General features: G+C 34.6%; 1 protein-coding gene across 2 annotated transcripts in view; it reads right to left on the bottom strand.

The window, feature by feature from the left end:
* VWA8 (von Willebrand factor A domain containing 8) overlaps window positions 1-12,491 on the bottom strand; it is a 193,131-nt gene that overhangs the window by 137,166 nt on the left and 43,474 nt on the right. For both annotated transcript variants that reach the window (XM_026859729.1, XM_026859638.1), the window contains exons 9-12: window positions 11,194-11,298; window positions 4,769-4,900; window positions 3,292-3,426; window positions 3,134-3,211 (exon numbers count right to left, since the gene is read on the bottom strand). In XM_026859729.1, the coding sequence (XP_026715530.1) occupies window positions 3,134-3,211; window positions 3,292-3,426; window positions 4,769-4,900; window positions 11,194-11,298 (450 nt within the window). The remainder of the gene's footprint in view (window positions 1-3,133; window positions 3,212-3,291; window positions 3,427-4,768; window positions 4,901-11,193; window positions 11,299-12,491) is intronic.

The raw sequence follows: 12,491 nt of genomic DNA, 5'->3' as shown, positions 1-12,491 counted from the left end.
ATGATATCAGATATCACAAAGGAGACAGGAATTGTTCTCTGAGCCAACTGTTTGTAAAAGAGATGATCTATGTGTTCAGAAGGTTTGAAAACCCTTGGTTTAGGTAAATTTGTTTCTTATCTCACAACATAAAAGCTTTTAGAGGCTTTTTTCTGTGAAGTGAATATAAAAAGAGCGATGCCTTTTCACACTATTCAAGCCTTTATATCAACTTCAGTTAGAAAGAAAGATGAAGCAAATATTAAAACTAAAAGTAAACATTATATATATAAAAAAAATCTAAGAATTAATTTTGTCACAAAGCCTGAAGAAAAACAGTGCTATTGTTTCAGACCAAGAATAAGTGCCCCACTACTTATTTTTGAGCCTTCACAAATTATTGGAAAACAAAAATGAACCACAGGACAAATAAAAGCCTCCTTAATTTTAGAAATGGATTTAGGACAATATGGTGTCTCAAAAAATCAAAAAGACACTTTTTTGAACCAAAGTAGAAAAATCTGCTAAACTTATAGCATTATCAAAATTCCCACAGCCTTCATTGCTGAATTATTGTATGAATTATTACATTTAACATTTATTCTGTCATTAAATTCTCCTATTACCTTGCCAGGCAAAGCCCCTTATATGTTATTAGATATTTTAAGAGAAGCAAATAAATTCTTAAAATTTATTAGAAGATGTATAGCTCAGCTACATTTGATCATTTTTTTATACACTGGTTCATGTAAAAACTTTTGAGATTATGTATGACATTGTACATAGGAAACATCTATACATATAGAAACATGGATCTTAGGTAGACTTGTCTACACAGGAATTTATAGTGAACAATGAGCTCACAGTCATCTATTTGCCTTAGAGATACTGTTTGACATCACCAAAAAACCTCTCTGTAAAAATCCTCTGCCCTTTGAACTTGATCAAAACCTGGTGAAACCAAACAAAAGGTTCACTTCAATGGGAAATACTTCAAATCATTGGCCTAGATTTTTTTTTTCTGTAGGAATTACAAATCCCTCTGAAAGGAAGATGTTTACTGAGTAACTAATACCAGCTCTTCTCATGTGTCTCCAAAAAGGAAGTCTTCTGCTCCTATTCAGAGAAGCCATATTAATTAAAGGTAGGATGTTGAAAAACAACAGTTATGTTTTTAAACAAATAATGTCATTTTGCTGGTGAATACCCAATATTGTATCATGTACAGCAAAACAAGGATTAGGGTCAGCCTGTCCTTAGGCAGGTTTGTCAAGTTGCAGAAGTTGTTTTCCTTAGATGATTTAAAAATAAGTTTAAACTGAAAAGTGCAGAGAGAAGTATGCAGGCTAGGCGGACACACTCAGTTCTGGCTCAGAAACTATGCACCTCTCTTATTATACCACTGGACAGAAAGTAATAGGCGCTGCTGGGAATATGACTATATGACTATGAATATAATATTGCATTGATGAGGCTATGTAGCATTGGAATCAACATCTTCTTGCACCTGGCCATGTTAAAGCGTAAGAAAATAGCACAAATAATCTGTCCGACACAGTTTCAGAGTCTGCGCCTTTATCAGCTGAAGCCACATAGGGGAAAGGAAGAGCAGTGGGATCCTGTCTGGGGAGGTTCTCAATAGTGCAGGAAAACATAAAATGGTCTGTCTTTTTTTCATCATCAGTAATATTTCTGTTTTCTATCTTCTCTCAGTTTTTGTCTGTTTTAACCCTTCAACCTCACCACCAATTTCTGTCAGTGTATTTGTCTCCCCCCATGCCATTGCACTTCCAAATCAGCTGCCACTGCCACTTCTTCCTTTGGAGGTCTCCATGTTGCCTGAGAAATATTTAAAGCAGCAAAGGGATGGAAGAAAGACATCAATATGCTGCCATTTTAAGGCAACTGTGTCAACTGTCTATGTGTGTCTCACACACTGTTAATGCATGCTTCTCCCCAGATTTATCTTTAAAACCACATCTGTGCTAAGACACAACATAAATAAATTAGCAATAATTAGGGTAAGAGTGGAAGGTTACTGTCTGTTCTAGCACCTATGAATAATGAAGTTAATATTCATTGAATGTCATATGTATATAAAACAGTAGCCCTCATATTTCTAGGATGCAACATTTTTCAACATGGAACCTTATCTTCTAATCTCTGCTGCAACACAGTCCCACCACAGCTGGTAATCGTCAGACTAAAGAGAAATGTAAAAAAGAAAAGTCACAGAATTTATAACATTGATTTATAAAATTCCACGTTAGACATCAGAAAAAATAAACATGCAAGAGGATGTTAGGTGATCTTGACAGAAGAAACACATCAAAAAACCAGAAGAAAGATTAAGCCTATGGAATATGAGAAGTAACTTTAAAAAAATTCTCCAAAAATATAAACCCCATTATGTATTCTCAATACAATAAAGAAACTGTCTTCCATAACAATAAAAAAATAGTGTTGATAATGGAGAATTCCATTATAATATTAAATAGCATATGGCAAAAAAAAGAAGGGGAACAACAAAGATCTTCCAGAGGCATTCAACATGCATGAATTACAAGTGGTCACCACTCTGAGCCAAAGGCAGGAAACATACTTCAAAAGGGAAAAAGAAATCCAAAAAGGAGAAGACACAAAAGACAGAGTCTTCTCTATGACATTCAGTAATGCCAAATCACAGAATGAGTTGTCAGTTCTCTGTGGCTAGGAGAAAGACCACTGTGTTGAAAGATCCTCCTCATATTTTATGTAGATTACCTCTCTTTCACATTTACAATGAAGTCAATAAAATCAAAGGAAAACAGTGTCAGGGGTAGTTTATATGTAATAACACTGTACTAGCTATATTGCTGCATAGTACCCTCTCTGTTTAGACCTGCAACAAGAAGAGATTTTAGATAAGCATTCTAACAGAATAAAAAATGCTCTACAATGATCAAAAAACTTTGCTGTATTTGAAATATTTGCTATCCTTTATTTTTAAACTCATATTGGAGATTATCAGTGATTTTAAAAGCTACAGATACATTGATACTCAGCTGCAGCTTTTAAAATAACTGAGACAGAGAATGTACACAAAGAATCGATGTCTGTGCATTATAGTTTAGATCATATTTAAAGCACAACCATCAGCAGATAGTTTACTTACCTGGTACAGCATGATAGGTTCTATGCTGTATCCTAGTATATCAGCAAACTCCTTAGCAATAACTGTTTTGCCACAGCCCTAGAAAGTTAAAAAATAAGAACTAGATTATGTTCTAAGAAACATGGGGAAGGAGGGAGAAAAGAAATTTCAATTCTTACTTTTCCTCCAATTAAACACATATCTTTAACCATATGAGATTGCATCATTTCTGCCAACAGCTGATTATGGCTGGAAGTCCTTATGAAAATATCTGATTGACGATGCTTTTTTAACAGCCCAGTCCCAGCTGGAACCTGTAAGAGAAAAAAAAAATAAATATCAAAATGCCAAATAAGCTATACTGTGATAACTCTAGGCTTTGTGTGGACTGGGTTACGTTTCTCCACAACGACTCTAATATTTTGCTGATGATTGTCATCCATCAAACTTAAATCTTTCTAAACTTAAATCTTTTTAAAAAACATCCAGTCATATAACTTCTAATAGACAACCTCCTTCACACCTCCTTTTCTCACTCTTTGTGGAAAAAAAAATAACAAAATGTCAACCAATTCAGTTACAGCATTGGGCTACGCAAAGAACTTGAGGCTGTTCGTGCTAAAGACAAAAATATAAAGATCACCAATATTATTGCTCATCAGAGAAACATGGAAGAGCTATTTGTATTGTGAAAATATGAAGGAGCTACTTTAACCAGAACTTTGTAAAGTTTCAATCATTCCCCACGTTAAAGCACTTCCTCTTCTAGTCTGGGAGTATTTGCAGTTTCATCTGCAAACTCATTATGCCCTCCTGTTCTCACAGAGACATCCTTCAGACCTGTTTTCAGAAGGTATCACCTTCAGGTCAAACAAAAGCAAAAATCTTCACCTCAAAGAAGAGTTGAATTAGGTTCCTATAGACTCAGCTTTTTCTGACAGATTCCCATTTGTCATTGTTCCCCTTTTCACTTTGTCATGTACAAACTCTATGAGGACATTCCTCACCAATGTTAACATGAACTCTCTTTGACTCCCACTAATTCACCTTCTTTACAGACTCTCCAAATTCAGCATTAACTTCAAATTCTCAGATCAGCATCTGTTTCCTGAATAAGACCTTATTTCACCACCTAGCAGGTCATAAACTTCACTGGAAGAAACTCAAAACTAATAATATTTGATGTGATTACTTTTGTTCCATTTTCCCAACATCCTGTGTCGGAACATTACCAAGCACTCATTAGATTTTATTTGAAGTGTAGACAAAGACAGACTATTGTTTTTATTAAAAGAAAAAGGGAAAGCAGCACCAAGCGCATCCTAAGTACTCTCTGTTATTGTAATCCAATAAAAAAATAGAAATTTAGAGGCTTTTCTTTCATCCATTCTTTAGCATTTCTTTGAACACAAGGAACTTAAATTAATCATATGTAGGAAAGTATGAGTTTATGTAGAAAGAAAATCTTGTGTATCCATAATCTAATATTCTGGTATCTAAATGCTTTTCTAATAAATATCATGTGATACTCTACCAAAAAATATTGAATGCAAATGTGTTTTAGTATCAAGTGTAAATGTCAAAGTCTTGATGAGATGAAAACAAGTTAATGATATCTAAAAACATAAATAATTTGATGAATATATAAATTCATACCTGGAATGTTACTTCTTTTTCACCAATCTGGACAGTTACATCAGCCTTGAACAGTTTGTTTCCATGTACACTTTCTACTTTTGTAATCCTTCTGGGAAGCAAGTGGCTTTCTGAATCTCGAAGCTCAAAACGCTGTAGAATTAGGGGGTGGGGGAAATTAATTATTCAATACAGATTTCTGTTTTTTAAAATTGTTTCTTCTGAAAACAAGGCCAGAAGTATATTCAAGATTAATTGCTTGTGAAGTCCTAAGTCCTTTTACTTTACTTCAACTTTTACTTCACATACCTGTGTTCACATTCTTGATGGCCTATAAATTTTACATTTAAAACCAAAGCAAAAAGATTGTATACTATGTACTTATTCTGATTGTAGTAGAAGATGTAAGTGAAAATGTCATTTGGTGACTATGCCAAGTCTTAGCCTGACAGACCAAAATAATAAGAGAAACAGATGATAGCCTTTAGCATGTGTAATAACAGAGCACCTATCTCTGCAGGTCATTATAACCAATTGCAGATTTAAACATCTGGCTACCAATAAAAACAACCATCAAACATTATGTTTACTTAGCTCCACAGCCTTATCATACAATGAAAATTGAGGACAACCTGTACAAATTAAGCCTTCAGCATGTTCTGGGTATATCAAGGACAAAAAAACAGGACATTTGTCTTCCCAATCCTCTTTTGAGCATTATATTCTCTATTTTATGCTGTATATAGAAAGCATGAAATCCATTTTTAAAAATCCTGTAAAAAGTCTATTTTGCTGGGGAAGGGAAAGTCATATCAGGGGGGGTTTATGCACAAAAAAGCCACTAACTGAAATTACTGAATTCACAGAGCTATTTTATTCAACAGTGGTAAAGCTGAGTAAACAAGAGAAAAAGGAGTATTATCCAACTCCTTAGATTTTTTAGAAAAAAAGATTTTTTTTCAAACAGAAGTGACTAATGTAAAATAATTCTTAAAAGGCCTGCAGTTTTATTACTACCAGAATTCACAGCACCACCTACTAAAGTTTAGAAAGAAAACTCAGATGGATTCATACAAATGCTTTGGCTCATCATCTCTTTGTAAATTCCCATTCTGGAACAAAAGCCTACAAAAATTTCATGTTTAAACATGAATTTAAGACAAATGTGCTTTAGTAAAGGCCTGCACCAAATTACATTATTGTAACAGCTGAGCCTACTTCAGATACCATTAGACGTTCAAAAGAACAAGAGAGGACAGGAATGCCTATGGAGTAGTATCTCAGACGATGATTCTGAGAAAAGCTCCAACTATGATTCTGTGAAATTAGCTACAGATGTTCTCACTCTTATGTTCATTAATAAATTGTAATGTTCTTACTAAGTTAATTGCATTTTGGATAGGGCCAAAGCTGCTCATACACAGAACTGCAAACCTGCTTATACACTAAAATCCGTTAATCAGATACCAACAAAAGAAAGTAACTGTGAGCAAGCAAGAAGATTATCTGCACCAGCAGCCTCTATCAAACAAGGAAGATTTGGAGATAGCAGCAGCAGACCTTGTACACAAAGATCTTGGGAGTCTAAAATCTTTAAGGTATTTTTTGGTTTGGGTTTTTTGTGTTTGTTTTTTTTTCCCTGAGATGTTGTTGAGAGTTCTGCTGCTAGCCTTTTAGACCCTAAATTAGGACAGTGAAAGAGGACTATCTACCTCTTTGCAGATCGTTACTGAATTTATGTAACCTGAATTAATCTAACTGAATTTGTACAATTTTAATTCATCACATGTAATCATGGAGATGCTGCTGAACTGTAGTGATTAAACAATATGTAATGCAGTAATTAAACAAGTTGCCACACTTATACCCGGACAGAAGCAACAAACAAAACTGTGGCTTTCAGAGTAAACAGATCTCTCTGACACAGTTCTTCATTTAGAATTATGATCGCTATATATGTAATCAGAGAGTGGCATGAAATGAAAGCGCAACACATTCAGCATGCTTCTGCCTGAGCCAGAAGTTGATAGCTGCAAAGGAAAAAATATTTGTGGCTTGGGAAGGACAACTATTGAGCACATTCAGTATCAGAAAATTTGGGAGATACTTAGTGAGCCAGAAGTGGGCAGCATCATTGCCTCAGAAATAAGAGAAAAAAGAAAAGACTAGCCACCAAAAACAAGGGAAGTGGTTTGGCAGTCCGTAATCATCAGGCCATATTCTGCATGCCTAGAAACATGTGAGAAAAGGCAAACTGTAAAAATCAGAAAAAAGGAAGAAGAGGAATTCTGACCACTTCAAAGTATCTAATAATCAGTAATGTCTCAGCATATAAACTGCAAAGAATACACTGGTGACCCAGCTGGTCAAAGGAACAGAGAGCTTAAATGAGGCATATTTGCAGATAACCCCTATGCTGAACCCACAAGACAGCTAAGCTATCCAAAAGAGGCTTGCAAAGGCAACTGATCTTTCTTGAAGATTCTCTGCATGGGAAGGAAAGAGAATCTTCAAGGAACAAGAGGGCTGAACTGTTTTTACAAGAAGCAAAATACGAACTGCAAGTGCAAGACAGGGTAGATGGATGAAGTCTGAAGGACAGATTCCAGTACAATGTATGCATTGGCACTAAGAGCATTCATTAATGCAAAACCCCAAAGATTATAGATTACTCTGCGGGGAATAAAAGAGAAACAATTTTTTTCTTAGACCAAAATTTGCAACAGAAATATCTTAGAAGTGAAGAGAGTTGTCTAGACAAGACAGAAGATTTCAGTTTTCTAAACTACTAGCCCGCTCTCTATGAGAGAGTGCCTATTTAGCCTGAAGATTCCCTACTATGAGGCAGGGAAACAGTTTTCAAGGGGAGATTTAAAGATTATGCAAAAATTAGTCAAAGGGAACAAACAAGCTTTTATTTGATATAAGATCAAGACACTAAACACATAATTAATCAAGGCATGAAAAGAATGAAAAAAAGTCTATTAGAAGGGTCTTAGAGCAAAGTTAAACACTTGGATAGTAGGCTGAAAGGGACTTGCTCATTTATTAAGACAAATCTGACCTATATGTTTCTAAAATCTGATGGGAAGATTCTCTTGATTAGAAGGTTAAAATATTGCATGTTTCCAACACTGAGAAAAAAAACAGCACACAAAAATTACGTGAGAATTAAGAATCTGAAATAAAATCCTAAAAGCTTGTGGAACAATTAGTAAGTATAGAACAGTTGAAGTCTCTTATGAGTCACCAAACTCAGCCTAAATGAAGATGGCCAGTTTTATAAATGCCTATCGATAGGATACAGGAAAGAAAACTTCAATGTGGTGGGAGATATCATATGTGCTTAAGCTTATTGTTTGGGAATGTTAAACTGGAAGCTGTTTTTCTGGAAAGCAGTGATTTCTCTGTATCTAAATCTTCAAACGAAAAAGCCTAAATAATTTTTTACTTAATTTTTGCAATCTTATTTCAAATGTTCATTTGTCAGTCAAAAAATTTGTCATGACAGTATTTCACATAGGTACAGAATAATTTTAAAGGCCAGAATTCAAACTAACTCATTTTTTCCTTTTCAAGATATTCTAAATTTAGGATCTTCTTTAAGAATCAGAATAGAAATTGATAGTTATCAAAGTGCAGAAACCTCAAATAATGGTACATAAAGGCACATCATTCTCAAGTTTAGTTTGTTACTTACGTACTCTCTGTTGCAAGCTGATGTACTAGTGAGTGCTGCAAACTGTAGCCCTTGTACAAATGTTCTGTATGATAAACAGCTCACCAGATCACTGCTGACACCAGATTAATGTGCAATCCATAGATATTTTTATCGATGCTAACTAGTTTGACACAAGGAATCCCATTTGTATCAAATGAAAAACTTGGTTGATAGAGAGTTAAGCCTAAGAGGCTTTAACTCCATCTAGATCTACTCAACAAGATACTTGCATTTCAAAGCATCTTTACACATCCAAAAGTAACACCATAACAAACTAATTTCATTCCCAGAGAGGGTGTAAGTCAGTATTTCATATGGAGAATAAGGATTATAATAATACCTTGGTCTTGGTGGAGTCTCAGTGAGGAAGGAGGCACATAAGGAAAAGATTTACTCAAGTTGAACATGTTTGGGAAGACAGTGCCTGAAGAATATGATCTCAAAGAGAATATGCACAGGGTCTAAAGAGCTGCCAAAACTAGCTGTTTAGCCTAACTGCTGGCTACCTCACTTCTCAGCTCTGACAGCTGACTGGAAGGGAAGATATCCTGAAATTAAGAAATGTTATCAACTAGATTACTATTTCCCCATATCTGTCTCCAAGTCTGATGCCTAAACTTTACTTTTTATTATATGGACTTTGTTTTAATTTTCTTTAAATGTTAGCTGATGTTAAGAAGTGATTCAATTGACATAAACTAACCCATCAACTGCAAATACACTTCAAGTATTTATTTTTTCAACTCTCAATACCTCCCAGTTAAGATTAGTATTTCCTAACTGTATTCTGTTACACTGACAGAAGCATTCGGTGGCAAATATTAGCTGGAAACTCTTTGGAAACCCGCAGGAAGGCAGAGTAAGAATCACCTTGCTTCTGCTAGACTCCTCTCTCTCACATTTCTTACAGAATGTGAAAAAAATAATTTCTTATCCATATTTAATACAATTCTGGCACTGCTATTACTATAATGTCATTATAAACAGAAGTTTTTCAGTACAACCAGTTATTTTCTGTATTTCTCAAGGTTTATTGCTTAACAAGATTTGTTGTGTGCAAATAGAATAAAATTCCAAAGATTATATGTACTTGTTGACATAATAGGACAAGTTCATATAAGTACTGATGAGGAAGAGTATCAAAAAAAGAGGAAAATTAACACAGAAAAATATAAATGATAAGGAGGTATTTAAAAATAGATGATCATTGAGAAAGATTTTACCAGTCAAATCAACCCGTCTTATACAGGAAGCAAAGGCATGCACAGACATAAAATTAAATAATAAAAGTGCAAAACAGAGGAAACTGAATGTAAAGACATTTGCCTTCCATAACCAATAGCAGAAACAAAATGACACAAAGGATTTAAAATAAAGGCATATTAATAACAGAAGTGGCTGTTACTGCTCTGTTAACAGATATGAGTCTGTATTTCCACCCAGACCATGGTTTTACGGGCAACTTCAATCACCCACACGTGTGGTGGAAGGGCAATACAGTGTGACACAATCAATCTAGATTTCTGAGGCTGCCTGGAATAACATCCCAACACAGGCACTACACTGGCTAGGCAGGGGTGATGCAGAGACAGCTTCTGCTACTCACAAACAAGGAGCAAGTGGTTGTAGGTGTAGCAATCAGTGTCAGCTTTGGCTGTAGCAACCATGAAATAATGGAGTTCAGAATCCTGAGGGGGAGCGATGAAGGCAAGTAACATCAACTACAGATTCTAGATTTCAGGTCAGATTGGCTTATTCAGAGAAGTGGTAGGTAGGACCCCACAGGAGGTAGCTTTGAAGGTTCGTGAAAGCTAGCAGGTTATTCAGGACAACCTCCTTCAAATGGAAGGACTATCCATCACAAAACACAGGAAGACAACCAGCCCAGTTGAACAGGGAATACAGGACTGAGCTCCAGTGCAAAAAGACCATGAATGGGAAGTGTCTGCAGCAACAGGCTACAATCATTTCCCTGACACATAGGCTTGGTTTTAGGAAAAACAAAAATTCACTAGCTAAAAAGTGGGTTTTTTTATAAATATGCACGTACAAATAACTTCTAATTTTCAGGACTGAAAGATTTAAGATGCTCTAGGTTGCAAACACTAATTTTCAACATACGTAACTCCTACAACATATTCAAAGATGAAAGAAAGCTGGCACTGTGACGAAGTTTTAAAAGGATAAATGTAATAACCAAGCATAATTATAGGCTTTATAAATTATTATTAAGCATAGACAAAACAACAAAACAGATCAACAACAAGCAACAAAAGGCTAGCACAAACCAAAACCAGAGACTAATAATCTATAATCATACTATACTGAGTGTATTTTGTGCATGTGGTCTCTATTATCATTTTAGTATCTCCTCTAAAAAGTCAAGTGCCAGAAGTATTTTTAAAGCATTTGACCACCTAAACCACAGAGGTAGCTACTTTCAAGTTAATGAACCACTTATATAAGGAAAGTTTTTCTGTAGTCTTGAATGGAGGTCTAAACAATCTACAGACCATAGCGGTTTCACCTTTTACTATAATGAATTCTACTACCTTATGAAGTTTGGGGTTTTTAAAATACTGCTTTAGCATCAGCAATAATGTAGCTGGTTAGTTTACTTAAGATTTCTTTTTTTTTACAGAAGTAGCAAAGTAACATTAGTCAGGGGAACTACTGTCATAACCCATAGCTCCCTGGTTTTACAATATATATGTGCAGTACTTACTTTTAACACATCTTCGACTGCAGTCCTGCCTTCCTTTCCAAGGAAAACATTGTAGGGGTAAAGCCGATCAATAACATGCTGGACTGACATCATAGGAAAGGAATCCTAATTCAAATTTAAAAATACGCATTAAAAAGCTTATTTGCTCATTCTAGCATCACCTATTAACCTGAAAATCCTATATAGCGTGGAACTTCAAACTGTAAGGGCAATATACAAATGCAGTATTTAATTAAATGTTAAAACAGGCATTTCTCAGGTGCAATTCATTATAATATAAATGTCTAAAATAGATTAGAAGAACTATGTCCTAAAAATTACTTTCTTTCCTGTGCATAAATGGAAACTAGTTACTGGCTCAGATGCCTAAAGACATCTAAGGTTGGGAGAGACAAATCCCACCACAGGGATTCATACAGTTTCATAGTACTACTAGAAAAGAATCAATATGATGGGAAATCTGTATTAAAAACATAATCATTCACACCAATTTCTAGTATTTAATTTTTATTCTATTACACTGTACAGATTCTACTTAACAAATCAATTCCTAGAAATTTCTTAACAGTTTGATCAAGACTGTTTTGTTCTGAAATTAGTTACAAAGTATGCTTGCACTTTCTACACAAAGTTGAAAACAACTTTTTTTTTTAATTATCTCCTTGTTAGTTTTAAGTACTCTTTTGTCAGTTGCTGCCTGAACTAGACAGAGTCAATTCTATTGCTGGTGTAATAGATAAAGAAATGGAAGTGCCTTTATGAATACTCAAGAAACATATGTGTAAAGCCTTTCATAGTGGAAAAAAGTGTTTCAAAACCCCTAAAGCAATGTTTGATTGTTATTAAAAAAGACTTGCAAATTTTTAAGGACTACTTGTGTGTAAAACTAGTGAAAACCCATCAGTGGACTGGCACTACGTTTTTAAGCCTTCAAAGTAAGTAAAAAGTAACATAATTAAAATAAAATCAAGCAATTTTCAGTTATACACTTGGATTTACATAGACATCCAACTGAAAGAAGAGATGCTTAGAAATAAAATTAGGAGATGCATATTTTATGAAACGCATAATTCAATTCATACTTATAATCAGTAATACTATTTTTAATGTTCCAGATTAAGAAAAGATCAGCAAAAATAAACCATTTAAGGCACTGTAGTAAATGTACGGCTTAAAGGATCAGGGAGCCCTTTATTTCATTTTAAAAGCCCTCTGTCTATATGTAAAGACATATGATTTGTCCATATTATCTCAAATTAACAATATCTCAAATTAATAATAATTCCAATGGCATGTTT

The sequence above is a fragment of the Athene cunicularia genome (genome assembly GCF_003259725.1).
Source record: "Athene cunicularia isolate RWA chromosome 1 unlocalized genomic scaffold, athCun1 chr1_part1, whole genome shotgun sequence".
NCBI classification, from domain to species: Eukaryota; Metazoa; Chordata; class Aves; order Strigiformes; family Strigidae; genus Athene; species Athene cunicularia.
Note: the sequence above shows the minus strand (reverse complement) of the source record. Positions and strands in the feature narration are given on the sequence as shown.